At 40.5% G+C, this 20,423-nt stretch overlaps 2 protein-coding genes and 1 non-coding gene across 5 annotated transcripts; all 3 read left to right on the top strand.

Annotated features, from left to right (window-relative positions):
• The first annotated feature begins 2,894 nt into the window (after window positions 1-2,894).
• On the top strand, window positions 2,895-6,947 carry LOC133128487 (ribonucleoside-diphosphate reductase subunit M2). 2 transcript variants are annotated; one of them, XM_061242064.1, is made up of 11 exons: window positions 2,895-2,965; window positions 3,178-3,237; window positions 3,488-3,556; window positions 3,941-4,090; window positions 4,326-4,442; window positions 4,658-4,791; window positions 5,139-5,233; window positions 5,327-5,460; window positions 5,667-5,771; window positions 5,860-5,973; window positions 6,403-6,947. In XM_061242064.1, the coding sequence occupies exons 2-11, from the start codon at window positions 3,202-3,204 to the stop codon at window positions 6,553-6,555; spliced, it is 1,107 nt and encodes a 368-aa protein (XP_061098048.1). In that variant the 5' UTR covers window positions 2,895-2,965; window positions 3,178-3,201; the 3' UTR covers window positions 6,556-6,947. The 2 variants fall into 2 exon arrangements, with proteins under 2 accessions (XP_061098048.1, XP_061098047.1); XM_061242063.1 differs by having other exon boundaries at window positions 2,947-3,237.
• LOC133129887 (small nucleolar RNA SNORD94) lies at window positions 6,192-6,328 on the top strand. Its single transcript, XR_009708887.1, has one exon. It is a non-coding gene; the product is annotated as a small nucleolar RNA SNORD94 (small nucleolar RNA).
• Window positions 6,948-8,160: 1,213 nt separating the features above from the next.
• lgals8a (galectin 8a) lies at window positions 8,161-19,833 on the top strand. 2 transcript variants are annotated; one of them, XM_061243645.1, is made up of 9 exons: window positions 8,161-8,318; window positions 9,494-9,582; window positions 9,879-10,089; window positions 11,754-11,873; window positions 14,018-14,071; window positions 14,430-14,456; window positions 15,561-15,649; window positions 16,675-16,840; window positions 17,877-19,833. In XM_061243645.1, the coding sequence occupies exons 1-9, from the start codon at window positions 8,280-8,282 to the stop codon at window positions 18,024-18,026; spliced, it is 945 nt and encodes a 314-aa protein (XP_061099629.1). In that variant the 5' UTR covers window positions 8,161-8,279; the 3' UTR covers window positions 18,027-19,833. The 2 variants fall into 2 exon arrangements, with proteins under 2 accessions (XP_061099629.1, XP_061099630.1); XM_061243646.1 differs by lacking the exon at window positions 14,018-14,071.
• The last annotated feature ends 590 nt before the right edge of the window (window positions 19,834-20,423 follow it).

The raw sequence follows: 20,423 nt of genomic DNA, 5'->3' as shown, positions 1-20,423 counted from the left end.
TTAGGCTATAGTCTTGTGCTTGTAAAATGTAAATTCCTTCTTTGCTTTCACGTTATATTTCTCATTATGTTATATTTCTCATTAAAATTCAGACATTTCTTGTTGGTAATGCGTTTGCATCATTACCATCAGCCTCTTTGATCTTGAACTGTGCAAAGACATCAGTGCAGTGTGTAACCAGCCAGTATCCAACATGGTGACATTTATCTCAACTGCCTGGGCTGGAGAAGTAATCAGGCATGGCAAGTTATTTCACTGAGTGAACAAGTGAAACAGCCACTTCTTTTCTTATCTTATCTTAATTAATAAATAAATTAATAAATAAATAAATAAATAACCATTTACAAGGCTTAATAATAACTTGCATAATCTGGCAGGTAAAGTGCCATGGTATCCATAGAGAGGCTGCTTCATCTTTTCTTCAGATGAAGGCTCAAAGGGTCCTCCTATTGTATTGTATAACAGATAGGGGCCTAATCAGTGCCCTAGTGAATGAGGTAAACAAAACCCACAAATTGTCAATCAACAAACTGTATTTAGCTCCCTCAGGTAGAACATAACCATATTTTATATTTCTGACACTGTTCTCATCTTTGTGAAAAAGGGTGGAGTATGATCAGCACAACCACAGAAGTCTACTCCTGCATCAGTGAGGATGTTCTCAAGTTTCATTTTCCAGGTGTAACAAGTACTACAAAATGTTAATTGTTACTCCTGCTTACAGTAAGATCACAGTACAAGTATCACAAAAAAAATTGTAAGTAGCTACAATAAGGAAAATAATAGCATTAACTGGTTTGTCGGTAGTACTGGCCAGTACAGTACGTAGCAGGAATAGTAGGCTGCGAATTAAAAACCACAACAGTCCAGCAGGTGAGAGGGATGTGGTGGTGTAAATATTCTGCAGGCGCACTGCCTAGCCAATGCGGTCTGGTTGTCCATGTCCAGACGTGTAGTCATCTGTCCTTTGATGGCAGGTGACAGACACTCTATGATGCAGTAGAAGATCACAAGCGACTGTGTGATCAGGCCCAATTTCCACAGACAACTTAAGAAGCAGAGGCTCTGTTGTGCCTTTTTCAGGTTGTAAGGCAGGCAAGGTCATTAGAGCGTGGTTTGTCACTGGGTTTATATTTTTATTGGCGACATGGCTCAGGCAGTAAGAGCAGTTGTCTGGCAGTTGGAGGGATGCTGGTTCGATCCCCCGCCCGGGCTGTGTCGAAGTGTCCCTGAGCAAGACACCTAACCCCCAAATGCTCCTGGCGAGCTGGTTGGTGCCTTGCACGGCAGCTAATCACCGTTGGTGTCTGAGTGTGTGTATGAACGGGTGAATGGAGAAGCATCAATTGTACAGCGCTTTGGATAAAGGCGCTGTAGAAATGCCTGCCATTTACCATTTACATCAGTAACTTTACTTGGAAAACACGCCAACGTTGCACTCCACTACACTGACAGACATTACAGTGACAAACAACAAGAATAATACAACCTTATACAAAATAAAATACACCCCATAAGATAAGAAAATAACATGACCGGTTATACATGAAATAAAATAATATCGTGTATGGCTCTAATGGGGCGACATTGTTTTCAGAAAATCTCCCTCCTCACGTAACACATTGTCGTAACGCGATAGTACGTGATGACGTCAATTATATGTAACTCGGCGTATGACGCTATCTAGCGATTTCGAGCGAGTAGCTTTCCATGGGAAATAAATCGTTGCCAGCCATTGAACTGAGATAATACATTTCAATGTTGCCAACTATGCATCAGAGCTGCATTTACAAGAAGGAACCTTTTTACTCTCTCCACCTCCTGTCCATCGATGGTGATAGGGGAGTGGCTCCCCTTCCTTTTTCAGAAGCAAGCTCCTTTGTTTTGTTGACCTAATTTCCTACGGATATCTCCCTCCTGTTGTAACGTTACATGTTTTCTGGAACTTAAAAATGACACGAATCTTACTTAGGAATTATTTTGTTGAGTGCCAATTAGGCACGATGGTTACAGTATTGTATTGTTGACCATGCTTAGCCAGTTACATTTCATACACAAGTAGTTTATTGACTAGACAGACATGGTTCGCCTGAATGCGTAGCTAGTCTCAAATCACAACCTGAGTTAATGCCGGACCGATATTATTTGCAAACGTCCGTTTTGCTTTGAGTCTGAGAAATAAGAGACTACATACATGTGATTAATATTAGATATATTAAGGTGAATGTTACATCACACTCACTTGGTATTTAATAGAATAAAAGCCCATTTTCAACATAGCTATAACTTCCTGTTAATAGTTGAATGGCTAATATGCACTGCCACCCTGCACCGATATGAAATTTATAGAAAGACTGGTAGCACCACAGTCATAGTCTACCATAGAACTCCTTCTACTTCTTCGATAAAAGTAAAAAGCTACGGCTAGTTATTCATTATGGCGGCAACGATACACTTCACGACTCCTTTGTTTTAAGACCACACAGCAATACGAACGTTTGCATCACCCTTTACAAATCAGCTTTAAGGAAAAAAATGAAAAAACGTAAGATTGATTAGATAGTCTGCTAAATTAGCTCACTTTACTCAGTAAACACTCCCTTTAGTCCGTAATCTACATTTCACTTACAAATGAAATATGAATGATCTCATCTTCAGGTAGGGTTTAGACATCTGATATATTTATACATTCTGCATTGGTTGGGTTAAGTAAAATAACAATTATACTCCGAAGTTGATGTAAGGGTTTTTGGTTTTATGGAGCGCGCCTTTTCTAAAACTGTGTTACAAAACATCCTCTTGAATTTCCCGCAATCTGAAGCAAGCCACAATCAACAAGCTGATTGGTCTTACCCCTTTCCATTTAAATGACCCACATATACTGCAAACCGATTGGTTGTGTGCATTCGAGCGCCAAGACTTGAATAAATAGAGGCAGCGGACCGAAATTCGGTCACTTATCACGGTTAGTTCTCTTGGTTTAGCGCGACATATAGATATATGTTAAATCTAGCTTTAGTCGTCTTTTATTTTAATTAACATTAAGTCACTGTGTTATACGCAGTACGGTCGTTAATAATAATAATCTATTAACGTAAACTTCTTCGTTCAGTGCTACCTTACGTTACATAGCTGTATCCAAAAATGCTGACCACTCGCTCTCCTCTCTCCAAGAAGAATGAAAACGGCATCGTTTCCAAGATGAACACTGTTTCACTGACCGACAAAGAGAATACTGTAAGTTGGATGGTTTCCTTCAAGCTTGATTTGCTAATTTGCGAATTTTTAATTTAGGAAACCGACTGTTCACGAGCTTACTAGCTAGCTTAGTCCTGTCTGTCCTAGCTAGCTAAATTGGGAAGCGATATAACTTTAGCTCACTGATGCAGAAATGTATTAAAATGGAAGTAAGAGCCAACGTTACTTGGCATTTGCAAGTTTGCTAAAATTGGTAACGTTGTAACTTTGCTTTTCTTTCTTCCTTCAGCCCCCTAGCCTCAACAGCACTCGAATTCTGGCGTCCAAAACGGCGCGGAAAATCTTTGCAGAAACTGAGGTGAGATGTTTTTTCGATGTTAAGAACACGATAGACCCCTGCAAGCAGTAAATTCAATAAGGTATTGTTAGGGTGGGGTAGTTGGGTAGGGTGTTTCTTCATACGGATGGAGGGAAAGCCGGTATTGGTAATTGGCGCCAAAGTTCTGGCCCTGGCATCAATAGGTTAGCAGCATTAGCCCGCTAATTAAGTTGCTGTATTCTCCGTTGGTTAACTTTCCTTCTTCCTTAGAAACAAAGAAGGGTCCTCCTAAAGCTGAATAATCGATTCTTTAAGTTGACAGTTAATAAATGCCCAATTGTCGAAGTTATCCAACTGTTTTATTTATTTATTTTTTCCGTCGAGGATTTAGAATTGCATTTGATTAATTTTCTTATTTTTTAGGTTACGTCGAAAGATTCTAAGAAAGCGAGCGTGCAAGATGAGCCTTTATTGAGAGACAATCCCCGCCGGTTCGTTATCTTTCCCATTAAATACCATGACATCTGGCAGATGTACAAAAAGGCAGAGGCCTCCTTCTGGACTGCTGAAGAGGTTAGCAACTTAATTCATTTAATTTCACCTATGTGTTGTACTGCCGCGATAAAATTGAATCGGTCTCAATTCCATGAAATGATTTGCAATCATCGATTAAAGCTAAGTTCATCTTGGCATCAAATTTCAGCTGTAGTTTTTTTTTTTTTACAAATGTTTTAGAAACCCTTTAAGCAGCTGGTCCTTATTTTTTAATGATTTTAATTTTATATTTAAATGTGTCCTGTTTTTATAGGTTGACCTTTCTAAGGACCTGGCGCACTGGGAATCTTTGAAGGATGATGAAAGGCATTTCATCTCTCACGTACTGGCCTTTTTTGCTGCCAGTGATGGCATTGTTAATGAGAATCTGGTAAGTTGCCTCCCTCACCCTTTAAATTGACCATGTAACTGCAGTAATCGAAATGGAAACTGTTCAGAAGGTAATAGGATCAAGCTAAACCAGTCATCTAGAATGACCTTCCTGCAGCATCCGTTTTTCATAGAAAGATGTTTTTGGTTCATGAGTACAATAGAATGTATTTTCCCAACTATCTACTGACACTGCAATTCCATGCCTTCCTCTAGGTGGAGCGTTTCAGCCAGGAGGTCCAAGTGACGGAGGCACGTTGCTTCTATGGATTCCAAATTGCAATGGAGAACATCCACTCAGAAATGTACAGCCTGCTCATTGACACCTACATCAAAGACCCCCAAGAGAGGTCAGTGTAAAAGACCAACTCCCCAGATTGCTTCCTGGGTTGCCCTTTTGTAGAGGATTTTGTTTCTCATGTTGGAAGGGTATGAAGTGATGTGTCTCGGGCAATAATGGAGGTTGAGTGCTGGTACTTTCTCTTTGGCTGGCATGGCCTGTCAACATCAGATTTTAAAATTTGTGCAATAGTTATAGTTAGTTGGTCAGCTGCCCTTTCCTCATTAAAGAGCACTTGTGTTTTATGAATATGCAACTGACGCTCACTAGATCAATATGGCATCTTCTGACTTGTGGGCCAAAGGTTTGTTCTGCTTCTAGTTGGGTCCTAACCTGTAATATATTTGTCCTGTGTAGGGAGTATCTTTTCAATGCCATTGAAACTCTGCCCTGTGTGAAGAAGAAGGCTGACTGGGCTCTGAACTGGATTGGAAACCAAAACGCACAGTATGGTAGGTCTTGAGTTGCTGTCAAATTGCACGGTACAAGATATAATGCAATTTCTATATTTAAGTGTTAATCTGAGCTGTGATTGGACATTTCAGGGGAGCGTATTGTGGCCTTTGCTGCGGTTGAAGGAATCTTCTTCTCTGGGTCATTTGCTGCCATTTTCTGGTTGAAGAAGAGGGGTCTGATGCCTGGTCTGACCTTCTCCAATGAGCTTATCAGCAGAGATGAGGTGAGTTGGGTTCCTGTCCCCTGCTGCTCTCACTGCTGTTTGGGCTTCCAGGCTTAATGATCCAAAATGATGTACACCTGTTGGCGGCCATTTTGTGTGCACCATTTTGTCTGCTGAATTGTGGCTTCCTCAATGTTGAAATTGGGGTTTAGTTGTGTGTGTTCCTCTCCCCCTCCCATGTAATTAAATTTGCTCTTTGTCTTTAGGGCCTTCATTGTGACTTTGCGTGCCTCATGTTCAAGCACTTGGTGAACAAGCCATCTGAAGAAAAGGTTAAAACGGTCATAATGGATGCTGTTGCAATTGAGCAGGTAGGTTAACTTACCTCATCAAGTTTGACCGTTTGGATTTTGTTCGGTGTAGATTTAATGTCATCTTGCGTATCCATTTGTTTTCCAGGAGTTCCTCACAAAAGCCCTTCCAGTGAAGCTGATTGGCATGAATTGTGACCTGATGAGACAATATATTGAGTTTGTGGCAGACAGACTAATGCTGGAGTTGGGTTTCAGTAAGGTAATGCTTGTTTAATTAAATTGACGCTTAACTCAATCCCTCCCACATTAAAATATTGTATGTTTGAGTAGTAGGCTGAGGCTTAAACGGTTTGATGTCTGCTAATGCTGTTCTGAATGTTGGGCCATATCTTTGCAAAGTATGCATGAGCCCATTGTCTAAAATGTGTACTACAGAGTTATCTGTTGAGTGAACGTTTGTATCGAAGCATGCACTTATTGGCGATGATGATTGGCGCAGGGGTACGTACCTCAGCCGATAATGGGGGCTGAGTGTTGGTGCTTTTTCTGTTAGTCTGCATGTGGCCGGCTGGCAGGGTGCGCCAACACGATACAGACGCCGAGATCTGAGCCTACAAACTAGAAAATGAAGTTTTTGTTTTGGGTCTACCCTGAAACATCCATTAAATCATTGCTGTTCCCTCTGCAGATCTACAGGGTGGAAAATCCCTTCGATTTCATGGAGAACATCTCTCTGGAAGGCAAGACAAATTTCTTTGAGAAGCGAGTGGGGGAATACCAGAGGATGGGAGTGATGTCCGGCACCGTGGACAACTCTTTCCGACTGGATGCTGACTTCTGAGACCATCCTCCCCATCCCCTCCCCTTTGAGCTGGGACACTAAACGCATTAAACACTTGAAGTGGCTGGAACAGAACACGCCACCCTGATCCACCTCCATATTCCAATCCACATCGCAGTCCGTTTTCACACCTGAAGCCGCTAGCTAGTGCTATAGCAGTAGGTCAATCAAGCAACCGTTTGCACACATGCGTTCTTGCAGCAGCTCGTTTGTTTGTATATATTGTTAAAGTTAATTTTTTAGTGTTGCTAGATTTTGGTAATGGGAAATCCAAAATGCGGTATTTAACTGAACTAAATTTCTGGTACATGCTCTTAAGACGTCTAAGTTATTTTTATGTTTTCAATGTAAAGTGATGAGTTTTAATAAAGTGAGTGTCTTTATGTATTTTATTTTTTGCATGCTGTTTGGAGATTCTTGAAGCCATAGACTAAAAAGTGCCTCTTGACTGCACAAAGGAAGGTTGAATTTGAAGCTTAAACTGGTATACAACTTGTTTACTTAAGATTTCATCATTTAGAGCAGCAAATCTTGTTCATGAAATGAGACCAATTCTTTTCAGTCCTAAAGTTTAAGATTTTTGTAAACCATTCTTAATACCCTAAAGCTCTTTATTCAAAGGCATAAATGAAGGTTAACATGCCAGTTTAATCAACTGGTGAAATTGGGAATGCATATTTACAGTTGGTTATACACATGTCCTGATATAGAGTCTTTCAAAACTCAATCTGGTAGCACAACAGCAGTCTGAGCTAAATTGGTTAATTCATTACTTTCACAAGATGCATTCAATGACAACTTTTTTTTTTTTTTAATTGAGTTCACAATTTACTCAACTGAGTTGGATTGCAATTTGACATGTTCACCATAATGCCATATTGAAATGTTTATCAAATTATGCTGCCACAGTTCACGTTTTGCTACAGTTGCAAAATTTAAATTTGACAGCTCTTCTTGAACGCAATGTCATGATGAAGCTGCTACTTCCCTTAGAGAGGAACTCGCATGAAAGGGCTATGTCTTGCCTTCATAATTGGACAAAGCAACGGTGGATGTTCCTGGTCAGAGAAGAGCGAACATACAGTAACAATGTGCTGCAATGTCTGGAGTACTTCTGCATATACCAAAAATACAGCATATTGATTAATTCCTTTAATGTATACATTACATTGCATACAGAGTGCCGTTCTTATTTTCTATTGGGATCTTGGGTTTATGTAAAAGATGCTTCAAAATTTTTTTTTGTGTTTTTTAGATCATTCTCTTATGAGTGACAAAGTGACCTTGTTGCGTGACACCTTTTAGTTAACCAGTGTTATGGTAGAATTAATTGTGTAGTGGTCTTAGTGCATTTTGTGTGCAAGATTAACTGTTGTGTCAAGCTGCGTGTTGGTAAAGAGAGCTGTGTTAAGAGTTTTGAAGACGTGTACTCAGTTTTCAGACATTGGTATAATGAATTGTAAAAACTACAAACGAAAATGCAGCGACATAAAAATAGACTCAGCCAGGATCGGCGATGGAGGCGTTTCACAAGGGTGGATTCGCAGACGCAAGATTTTGATTTACCATTGGCTGAAAACCATCCATCCCCTCCCCTGGCCACAAACAAGGAAGTGTACAAAGCAAAAATGCGAAATTGAGGCGGCTATCTAACGAAAAACACGGGACACTGAAGTAGACACATCGGACTGATTTGGTTTTCTTTGCACGCTGAGGAAGGAAAAATGTCCATTGCAAATCCAAAACAAACGGTGTTAAATCCGGTAAGTATCAATATGACATATGTAGTTCGCAACGTCTGTGGGATGGCCTAATGGCTACCACTAACCACTCCACATCAACAGTGATCCATGATGACGTTATTAACTAGCTAGCGGTAGTTAGCTATCTTTCAAATGATTTTTCCAGTAATTCTCTTTGCACGGATACTTGGCAAGACTGTCTAAATTAAGTGTATAAGATCGACCTCTGGTGAACAAAACGTTGACAGAGTTACCTATATAATTTTTAATTGAGACCCGAGTAGTTTGACAAGCTATGCGCATTTTGTCCTCAGCTAGCTAACGGCCTGTCCAGTAACTGCAATGAAACTGACGCTACAGTAACTAGCTAGGGAATTATTCCATGTGATGAAAATCCCAAAAAAAAATCCCAAAATGGGAGGTTATCTGCAACAACGGCTACGTACAGATTTCAATGGCGAATTAATCTACAGTTACTGTCCACACACACACACACACACACACACACGTAAAATGTATTTTTAATGAGATCTAACAGTACCAAATATAATGTAATCGGCGTCTACGAAAACTGGAATATATCGTAGCCCGGCCTTAGTCTTGTGAAATTTCAAGACTCAGACTTGGTATTCTAGCTGGTTAATCATTTAGCTGCACGAGTATATTCGCCAATTTACTATTGGTAGCGTTGTAGCTAGGATAGCTAACACCAGTTAACGTTAGCAGAATATTCGAGTGAATGCTACCAAGTACGAACAATTCGTGTGGAGTTTGTACAAATAAAATGCAAAAATCACATTTCAAATTATACATTTGTATGTACTCAAATGGTGAAGCTAAATTATAAGGACAGATGAGGAAGTGCTATTTGCGTAGCTACAATGCATAGTGGCAGTGCAAATTATGGCTCTTGACATGCCATGACACAAGTCTTTGGTGACTTGGGAGTGACCACTGTGGATGTCACAATGAGTATACTTGAGCAGTCTGATAATAGCTTGGTAGATAGCTGAACACCCTACGGTACTGTAACTATACTATGACGCTATGATCATACAGAATCCTGTGCCTAGCTGGCGTGCATAACTAGCGCTAACAGTTACCTGTACAAGTATTGATTTATTCAGTAACGTTTTACCATAAATAAAATGTAATACATTTTTGTTATGCATTAACGCTATTCATTTTGTCTGTAGACGATTCCTTTCGCAGGAACGATTCTAGGCGGATTGCAGCATGGCGAGATGGTTCTAATTCAGGGTGCAGTTCCCAGTGATTCAGACAGGTAAATCGCAGGTTAAATAACTTCCTTTATTAGATTCTCAGTGTTTTTTGCATACATAAACAACTATGTGAAGAATGTTACATCAGTAAAAATGTCCATTACAATTAAGAAGTCTATCTGAAATTGTCCACAACAAGCCAGGAAGAAATAATGTTTGGTTATCCCAAGAATTTAAAGCAAAAATCTACGTTTGTTCATTTGAACAGGCTGTGGGTGATTGGAAAATTAAATAAATAAATAAAATAAAATAAAATTAAACCCTCCTGGCTCAGACGTGAAGCTTGCACTGTGTCCAGGTTCCAGCTGGATCTGACATGCGGAAGCAGCACCAAGCCGCGGGCAGATGTGGCCTTCCACTTCAACCCTCGCTTCAAGAGGTCGCCCTGCATCGTGTGCAACACATTACAGAATGAGTGCTGGGGCAAAGAGGAGATCCATTCCAAGATGCCTTTCAGAAAAGGTGCAGCATTTGAAATCATCATCCTGGTTCAGAAAGATGTATTCAAGGTGAGCTTGCTCCCAAACCTGAGTACCCATAGGGCAGGGCTGCCCAACTCTGTTCCTGGAGCTCTATAGTCCTGTTTCCATTAGCTGCTCAATGAGGTCTCTAGTTGTTCAGCTAATAGGGTTGAAGTGAAAACCTACAGGACAGTAAATCTCCAGGAACAGGGTTAGGCAGCCATCACATAGAGGGTGCTTGTTTGGAGTGTGAGTGTGTGTGTATAAAGTACTCAGCTCGCCCATCATTAAGTCTAAGCTGTGTAAATGGGTAATTTGCAAAGCTATGTACACTATGCGGGGCTCCTTGGACGGCAGCATCCTCTGTATAAGTGAGCACCGACCGGGAATGTGAAAGGACTGTTGAGAGACGTATTAGATTTCTCAGTAAATGTAAATAGAGGCGCCTGGTTCCTTGCTTGGCATCTGTGTGACTTCCGTTGTGCGACACCCTTGGCCTCGAGCCAATTAATTCTCTGTGCAGAGAGGCAGTGTTCATGGAACTGGTTGGAGGAGTTTAAAAATATCTGCTTCTATTACGACTCCCCTATTGGCTTTTCTCATAAGGGCTGTTTCCTAAGGGCTATTAAGAACACTTTCATTTCTCAGAGAGTGGTCAAGGTGTTGGTTAGTGGGTTACCAAGCAACTTATAACCCTGAGTTTATATACCGCCATTTTAAAGCCACAGTTTGATTAGTGAAACAAGACCATACAGTAATGTCCAAGTAGGGTGGGGTTGCATTTTTGTGATGAAAGTCAACTGCTTGAAGAGGCCAAGACTGTTTTTACCCTCCAAAAACAACAGTGCTTGTTGTGTATCGTCAAAAGGATGTCCCTCTGTTATGCTTTGTCAACTGGGTTTGACATTATCCTTAGTTTTATTACATCAGTTTATGATGTCTAATAATTAAGCCCGTCAAAGTCTGTACTGTTAATGTAGTATGAGAAACACTAGTTGCACTATTGGAAGTAGAGTGTTGCTGCAGGTATTTGTTTCATGCAAGTGCTTTGCAACCATTTTGGGAATGGTTGTTTGTGTTCTGAATTGACACACTATAACTTTATAGCTTTCAAATGATCATTATACAGAACCTGGTATGACTGCAGATGCTATTACACAATGCCTGAAAGTTTTACGGCTGCTTTCTTTCATTTGCAGTAAACACAGTAGGACCAGCTAATTAAAACAATACTACTGATTGGCATACAAATAAGGTGGTACTTAAATGGTCTTTAATTATATTACAGTTTAAAATGTACACCTGATCGTGTTTTACCTTTTGCAGTTTGTGTGGAGAACTGATTATTTCTAGTATGCATGGGCTAGATATGACTTGTGGTATTCAGATTGTGGATTTTCAATATAATTATTCATTGTAAATGAGGTGAAAGTAATTATTGACAAGGTAAACCATTATATTTCTGTACACTTTGAAGATTATTATGGACTTCCATTGGATTCCACTGTATTTGTGTAATAAAAACAATCAGTGCCGCCTCTCCCTGTCTGTCTGCCATCTGTGAGAAGAATACATTTCTCATGTGTTTCTCATTAATAATTTAAGAGCAAATAGCATTCACGTGCCAAGATTAATTTCAAACAATATTTCAAATGGTGTTTGTCAATTGTTAAGCCCTGCTTCATGTTTTATTCAATTTCGCCTTCCTCTAGGTGGCAGTGAATGGCTCTCACGTTCTGGAGTACAGACACAGACTGGACCTGGCAAAGGTGGACACACTGCTGATATCTGGAAAGGTCACAATCCAGGCCATTGGCTTCATCCCCAATGTGGTGGGTACTCGTTCAGAGACTCTGCTTTGTTTTATTTCACTCTCCCCATCGTTGTGTCCATTGTGAGACTGTACGTTTCTCATTTCAAAACATGGTAATTTGTAGTCCTGAAGGGGCAGAACAAGTCAGGGTTCACCTTTTAAGTTAGTGACCACAAACCCCTGGAACACCAGGGCTGCATTCAAACATTACCACTCGTACACAACTATTCACAGTAAATGTAAAAGGGGGTGTAGTCCATGAACTCCACTTCCCATGAGCCCCTGTTGTGAGTTGCCGTTTGAATCAATCCTACAGTCAGGTCCATAAATATTGGGACATCGACACAATTCTCATCTTTTTGGCTCTATACACCACCACAATGGATTTGAAATCAAACGAACAAGATGCTTTAACTGCAGACTTTCAGCTTTAATTTGAGGGTACATCCAAATCAGATGAACATTGTAGGAATTACAACAGTTTCTATATGTGCCTCCCACTTTTTAAGGGACCAAAAGTAATGGGACAATTGGCTGCTCAACTGTTCCATGGCCAGGTGTGTGTTATTCCCTCATTATCTCATTTACAAGGAGCAGATAAAAGGTCTAGAGTTCATTTCAAGTGTGCTATTTGCATTTGGAATCTGTTGCCGTCAACTCTCGATATGAGATCCAAAGAGCTGTCATTATCGGTGAAGCAAGCCATCATTAGGCTGAAAAATCAAAACAAACCCATCAGAGAGATAGCAAAAACATTAGGTGTGGCCAAATCAACCGTTTGGAACATTCTTAAAAAGAAAGAACGCTCAGCAACACCAAAAGACCCAGAAGACCACGGAAAACAACTGTGGTGGATGACAGAAGAATTCTTTCCCTGGTGAAGAAAAACCCCTTCACAACAGTTGGCCAGATCAAGAACACTCTCCAGGAGGTAGGTGTATGTGTGTCAAAGTCAACAATCAAGAGAAGACTTCACCAGAGTGAATACAGAGGGTTCACCACAAGATGTAAACCATTCGTGAGCCTCAAAAACAGGAAGACCAGATTAGAGTTTAAAAAAGCCTTTACATTTCTGGAACAACATCCTATGGACAGATGAGAGAAAGATCAACTTGTACCAGAATGATGGGGAGAGAAGAGCATGGAGAAGGAAAGGAACTGCTCATGATCCAAAACATGCCACCTCATCAGTGAAGCATGGTGGTGGTAGTGTCATGGCGTGGGCATGTATGGCTGCCAATGGAACTGGTTCCCTTGTATTTATTGATGATGTGACTGCTGACAAAAGCAGCAGGATGAATTCTGAAGTGTTTCGGGCAATATTATCTGCTCATATTCAGCCAAATGCTTCAGAACTCATTGGACGGCGCTTCAGAGTGCAGATGGACAATGACCCGAAGCATACTGCGAAAGCAACCAAGGAGTTTTTTAAGGCAAAGAAGTGGAATGTTATGCAATGGCCAAGTCAATCACCTGACCTGAATCCGATTGAACATGCATTTCACTTGCTGAAGACAAAACTGAAGGGAAAATGCCCCAAGAACAAGCAGGAACTGAAGACAGTTGCAGTAGAGGCCTGGCAGAGCATCACCAGGGATGAAACCCAGCGTCTGGTGATGTCTATGCGTTCCAGACTTCAGGCGGTAATTGACTGCAAAGGATTTGCAACCAAGTATTAAAAAGTGAAAGTTTGATTTATGATCGTTAGTTTGTCCCATTACTTTTGGTCCCTTAAAAAGTGGGAGGCACATATACGAACTGTTGTAATTCCTACACCGTTCACCTGATTTGGATATAAATACCCTCAAATTAAAGCTGAAAGTCTGCAGTTAAAGCACATCTTGTTCGTTTCATTTCAAATCCATTGTGGTGGTGTATAGAGCCAAAAAGATGAGAATTGTGTCCCAATATTTATGGACCTGACTGTATATTAAGCAACACAGTGTAAAAACAGCTGTTGGAAGTCACAATATGCAACATGTTAGACATGCTCTGTAAAAAAGTAAAAAAGAATTTTGCAGAATTTTGAAAAATATTTTTAGTATGACATGTATGCACATGTATGTACTGCAAGTCCATGCTGTATGGTGGATGTGTGTAGTAGATGAGTGTGTGTAGTTTTGCTGTTGGTCATAGTGTGGAGTGTTTTATTTCCATTTTCAGAGCTCAGCCCCACCTACCCCATCTATTGTGATGAGCAAAGTCACAAAACCCAATGTAAGGACATAAGCCTCACTAATGGCAAATAGGATGCCACACACATGAATGTATACACAATGAAAATATTCACACTCATGCCATATGCTCAAGTGCCTTATGTTCTGTGTAATCCAATGATTTCACGAGTTTGCACTAATGGAACAAACTGAAGGTCTTTGTTTCAGTAGTGCCTACAAGTACACAGTTTCACAGTGTTATACAGCCTCAGCATAGCTTAATTGTACATAGTAATATATAGTTTAAGAATAAAAAGTATATGTAACATTATGTACCTCACCTTCCCTGATATCCTGTAGATTTCTAATGTGTTTCATGCATTGTGAAAACTAAATATCTTTTTTCTCCCTGTTTTCAGGCTCTATTTTCAGAGTCAGGTGACTTGGTGAGTTGAATACCCATTAATTACTGTTGGAACCCCACAGATGACACAGGTCTTACATGGATGATGATGAGGTCACCAACTGTAGGAACAAAATACACAAATACACAAAAAAAAGGAATTTGAGAGGCAAAAGATGGGCGTGTGGTCTTACCAGGTGCTACTGGATCAGGGTTTATTAAATGTTTTCTTGTTTATCTGACTCCAGATGATCTGCTCCTCTGTTCCAACAAAAGGAACTGCAGATGTCCACCAATAGTGTGGCTCTGTACGATCGCTATCTGTGTAGACGTGAACGTATAGCCTAGAATGATACAATTATGTATCTTGTGACAGCACTAGTGTATAGGTGTGACTGCGGGGTGCAGGTATAGAATACCAATGTGGAAAGGTGTAATATGAATGGCTGTATGTGAATAGCGCGCAGGAGGTCGTATTAGTGAGTCTCCTCGAACCATTCCACGTTTCCCTCTATACGCCCAGGGTTTACAGGAAAACATCAAATCATCAAATAAAGAGTCACAAGACGGCGGTAACAACTATGTTCCTGCTGATGCGTCTAACAAACCTGGTTAACCTTTGTAGCACAGCTGGATGCTAACTCGCAGGTAACTTGCAGTACCTGTGGTTTATTTCTAAATAATATTTCAAGATCTTTATTCAGCAACCAGTGTGCTACACCACCAATGACACCAAACTATTTCCCACAACATTAGCTATCTAAAGACACCAAACACTGTATGTGGAAAACCCATGATCTATACAGTACCATTTCAACTTAACAGTTCTGGGAGCATTCCACTGAGGTGGCAGAATTGCACAGAGGCAGCACAATGATGAGAACAATAGTCCTCTATTGACGAGCACTGTCTTTTCATCAAACCTTGTTGACCCTGTGTCAACATGGTTAACAGTCTATTTCCTTCTGGGGGTCTGCAGAGAGGCACACTTATGTAAAATTCCCTACATTACTGATTTATGTCATTGCTGACTTTGAAGACAGAAATGTAGAGGGATTGACAAGAGCAGGTGTTTCAGGGCATAAACTAAACAGAATTCCAGATGAATTTTCTGTGTTGTGTAGATCTGTTGGTGATTCTGTTGCAGAATGTGCCCTACAAAGGCAGGCTGGAGACTGGTATCAGCCCAGGAAACACCCTAACAGTCAAGGGGAAGATTGGTGTGTATCCGCACAGGTGAGGAAGGTCTGATTTTAAAAATACAAAGTAAGGAAATAATACCTGCACACTGCTATTAATGCTCCCTGGTGATATTTATTAAAGCTAGACTGACAACATTTTCCTCCTGATGAAGACCAAACGGGTCAAAACGTTTTCTGCACTTCATCGTTCGTCGTTCTGGATGAGAGTGTCTGCCAAATCACTGTCATGTTATGTCTAGCTCACTTTAATACATATCTCCAGGGAGCATTAATTCAGAGCAGAATTAAATAAAAACAAACTTGATCAAATGATACCGGCACACTGCTCTGAATTTGGCATTCTTTAAGTTATCTGCTTTAATGTTTTATTTTTCGCTTTACTGGCATACAGCACCATGCAAGATTCGTAGCTGACTTCAGCCATCTAGCTACCTAGTGTAGCTAGCTGGATAGTGAGAGGTTATGTTAGTGATGGGTCCAACAGAAAGCTCCATGTCATTTTTCATGGCCTTTGGAAACCTCAGCTGTCACGTTCAAGGAAAAACTATTCCAAGGTTGACTCTGACTTGTGCTTCTTCTCGTCTGCCATTGCAGTAGCTAGCTAACTACAAACGCTCTGCTAAAACCTCACCCCACAGGCTCTGTTGCCACACCTTGTCCCAAGTATAGGCAGAGGAGCATGGATTCAGCATGAGCACAAAGACAGATTGCCAGTGCATCATAGATATGATTGAACATTTTTATCAAGGTAAAAATCTTGCGTAGTATGCCTTTTAAGAAATGCATCATTGACGCATTTTTGTGCGTCAATGACGCATTTTTGTTTTGGTGTTGTATGAAAAGGCACTTTGAAAACAAACATTTTTGTTGGATGTCATTGGAACATTGTAGTTGGAGAAAATCACATTGGCAAGTTCACAGAGGGCAAACTGAAGTTTAAAAGCAGTGTGTGCTTATGTGTTCCGGCAAGGGTGCATGGCGTGTTGTCGATGTTGGATCACAGACTAAGCCTACCATATCTCCCTGTCACCCTCCATACTGTGTGTGCGTGTCCTGCAGTTTCACCGTAAACCTTCGCGTCAGCGATTCCGAAGACATAGCCCTGCATCTCAGCCCTCGCATCAAGACCGGTGTCTTCGTGCGGAACTCCTACCTGGACGAGCGTTGGGGACCAGAGGAGATTGCGCTACCCAGCTTCCCCTTCTCCCCGGGGGAATACTTTGAGGTACGGCAGCCACACACATGCTTCTCTTGCTGAGGGTGTAGAGCCCCACACGCTCATCACCACTCTTGTATCTCTGTACACTATATGCAGGACGAAAGTATTTGGACCGTGGTACAGTTGCTTTTGGCTCTGTGCTCCAGCACATTGGATCTGAAATTAAACGATGAAAATGAGGTTACTAAAATGGAGGGACCATGTATAAAAAAGAGATTTAATTCCGTCACGGATTACGTAATGTTGGTGACAGTCTGCACTTTAACCCTTATTATTTGTTTCATTTCAAATCCAATTTGCTGTGGTACAGTGAAAAGAACAGAAATGGTCCCACTGTACAAATATTTATGGACTTCACTGTATCATTTCAATTTCATGTTTTTTTTAATTTACTTATTTGCCCAACTGAACAAAACAGAAAATTCTCTGGAAAATGGCATATAGTTTTGAAATGACTTTGGTACACTTGTCAAGCGAGTTGAGCTGATCGCAGATCTGTTGAAATTTGTCATGTCGGCCAATGTATCAACGTATGAGGCAGCCTACAGCTTGAGTTTCTCTCAACATACTACCTTTTAGTTATTTTCCACAAAGGGGTTCTTCCCTAACCTCTGTGGTCATTTTCCTAACATACTATTTTTAGTCTTCAGTGAAATGGTTGTTAATTGCAGTACAGCATTTGGCACAAGGGTAACCACGTCCTTAACCATTGGTGTATTTGGAATCTGCAGTTTTCTCCTTAAATCTACAGCGATGGCGCTCTCTCCTGGTCCTGGAGAGCCGCAGGGTATGCTGGGTTTTGTTGTTACTCATCATGTAATAGATCAATTAAAGCAGTTAATTACACAGTTTACTCCCCTCACCTGGTCCCTTGGGTCTGAATTGCTGATATTAAGGCGAAAACCAAAGTCAGCTCTCCAAGACCAGGAGTGAGGACCACTGTGAGGATCGACAGGTTCTTACTGGTCTCTCTCTCTCTCCTGCTCTCCCTCTCCCTCCCTCCCTCCCTCCCTCTCTCCTGCCTCTGGTCCGGTCCTTGCAGATGATCGTGCACTGCGAGGAGCAGAAGTTCAAGGTGGCTGTGAACGGGGTCCACCTGCTGGACTACAAGCACCGGGTGCAGGACCTAAGTCGGGTCAACCAGCTGGAGATCGTGGGTGACCTGCAGCTTCTGGATGTTAAGCTGTGGTGATCCACCTTTTCTCACACCCCACACCACCTAACCTGTCTGAAACCTCCTTTAAACCTCTGTGTTCCTTCCTAAACCAAACCCCATCCCCACATCCCCACACTTCACCCCACATCAATGTGAATATTATAATTTTTTGCCTTTATGTAAAATGCATTTGAGAGTGATTACCAAATTAGCTGTCTTCGCAAACCTACACATATCAGTGCCTAGCATGGTTCAATTCAGTTTCTACAGTGGGAGTCTACGTACTTCCAGTTTGCATGCTGAAAGTTGTAGGCCATATTTACTTCTCAGTAACTGTTAACCAGACCAGTCAGCCATTTGGCTAATTTGGAGTGTGAGTACATTATATTGAAAGGCAGAAAGATGTTTTTACAAATATTTTCATTGATGTAGGTTGAGTGTGTGTGGGATGTGCAGTTTTCCCCCTCAATTTAACCCATTACCTTTACACATGTCTTCATACATTTTGAATCACGACTGACTTACAGACCACACAAAAGTGTTTAAAAATGTTTTTGAAGCAGGAGACTTACTGAATGTAACTGGCAAATTATGAGCTGCCCATATGGCTCACCCACTAGAGTCCCCCATATCATTAACAGAAAGGCTGCCCAAACCTTATACTCTTAATGACTGGCTCACCTAAATGCAGGACAGCAGATGTATACACACTTACTGGTATGTCATTGTACATAGTGATAGAACTGCACTGTTTTCTTGTAGGTTTGGTTGTGGTAGGAGGCTTGTTTGAACAAACCTGTCTGGTTAATGTTCATTCTAATTTGCCTCCTTGCATGTTTGTAGCATTTGACTTGTGACTTGCTTTCACACCTTTCCTGCTGTCTAGCCGTTAAGTATTAATAACGGGTATATTTACATACACCTGTTTCTTACCATCCTTCAGGTGGTGGAACCCAGCTCAGTTTTATAAGATATTTGGCAAACTAAAAAGCACAGCTTTTATGAGTAAACAGATTTGTATGAATTTGTGGGAGAGTGTTCAGGGCTCCAGATCGGTGGTCTTACAGCTAGGTAAGATCCACATATCGAACCCCTGCAGAAGACACCTCATCCCACCCAAAGAGAGAAAAAAAAAACCCATGAAATGTTGTATTTTGCTATATATTTCTTAAATATGTAAAAATATATGCAAAATATTAAAAAAATTGGCAGTTTTCATAGCTTTTTAAATATAAGTAATATATTTGAGGGAGAATCAACATATATTTAAAATATAAATTGCAATATGTATTTTTTTCCCCGGGTGGCCAGTAGGCCATGTTAAACATGAATGGTTAAAAGTGATTGAAAAATGTATTCCATTTAAAAAAATATTTTCCCTATCAAAGTAAGTTATGTGAGGTAGAGTACAGCTCCGATACTTATACTGGGTGGACTGTAGTATTAGCAACAATGTTTCACTTAATGGAGGTGCCCGTTTCACCTCAAAAGCCATACGGACAGACTGACTAACCACAAAGCCTGTGCTTAATCACTGGGGAAATCTCAGCTACTTCTATGCAAGTTTACACACTGCATTTCCTCATTGGATACACCTGACCCGTCACACAGCTCAGTTTGACTTACTGGGGCTGTGGCCTTCCATTCGTTTACCTTGTTTATAAATTGCCATGGGAAGTTCTTATGTTTTTTCCATGACCTTTGTCAGCATCTGAAAACAACCATGTATCAACACTGTACTACAGCAATATTCTACAGGCTTCACTACACATAGAACAGGACTCTATAATACAGCATTACTGTATGTGTTTCTTTGGTTACCCCAATAAACTGAAAAAGACAGTTTTGTGCCTCTTGTTTGGTGTCGATATCTATGCTTTTAAAAATGGTACCTCTGGTTCCACCTGATCACAGAATACTCCTATCAACAAGCAGACAGACTATTTTTACTAAAATGTATTTAAATACATTTACAATAATTTATCGCCATCCCTCCTGTTATTAAATATTGACCATGATAAGTGTGAATTAAATTATTTATTTTATTTTCTATTTGCTAATCCTTTCCCAAAAAGTTAAAACAAATGTAGTTATTAAAACTGAGTTCAGCTATACGGTCAGATTTTACTTTTACTTTTATGAAAATGCATGCATGTTGTCAATTTTCTATGCTAGGAATTATGTATACACAGATTTTATGTACAGAATTGGATTTTAAGTGGTTATAGATTAAGCAGAAAATGAATGTCGTTGTTTCTTGTCCTTAAAGGTTTCTGAGGCAGGCTATAATCAATATGAGATACAGAAGGTTGTCGGTGAAAATAGGGTAATGCTGAGAAAATGCTTCCATACACAATGTTGCATATACTGCCTCCTTGTGGTGTTTGTGCGGTATATTTGACACACATTACACATGATTTTAACTTCCCATAT

Source organism: Conger conger, chromosome 5, assembly GCF_963514075.1.
Source record: "Conger conger chromosome 5, fConCon1.1, whole genome shotgun sequence".
In the NCBI taxonomy this organism is placed as follows: domain Eukaryota; kingdom Metazoa; phylum Chordata; class Actinopteri; order Anguilliformes; family Congridae; genus Conger; species Conger conger.
The sequence above is the reverse complement of the archived record's forward strand: the minus strand, read 5'-3'. Positions and strand labels throughout refer to the sequence as shown.

Bases quoted from the DNA above. Each gene is read 5' to 3' on its own strand.
- lgals8a (XM_061243645.1), top strand. From the start codon at position 8,280: ATGTCCATTGCAAATCCAAAACAAACGGTGTTAAATCCG. The intron at 8,319-9,493 runs GTAAGTATCAAT...TTTTGTCTGTAG, and splicing joins AACAAACGGTGTTAAATCCG to ACGATTCCTTTCGCAGGAAC. The intron at 14,457-15,560 runs GTGAGTTGAATA...ATTCTGTTGCAG, and splicing joins TTTCAGAGTCAGGTGACTTG to AATGTGCCCTACAAAGGCAG.
- LOC133128487 (XM_061242063.1), top strand. From the start codon at position 3,145: ATGCTGACCACTCGCTCTCCTCTCTCCAAGAAGAATGAAAACGGCATC. The intron at 3,238-3,487 runs GTAAGTTGGATG...TTCTTCCTTCAG, and splicing joins TGACCGACAAAGAGAATACT to CCCCCTAGCCTCAACAGCAC. The intron at 5,772-5,859 runs GTAGGTTAACTT...TTTGTTTTCCAG, and splicing joins ATGCTGTTGCAATTGAGCAG to GAGTTCCTCACAAAAGCCCT.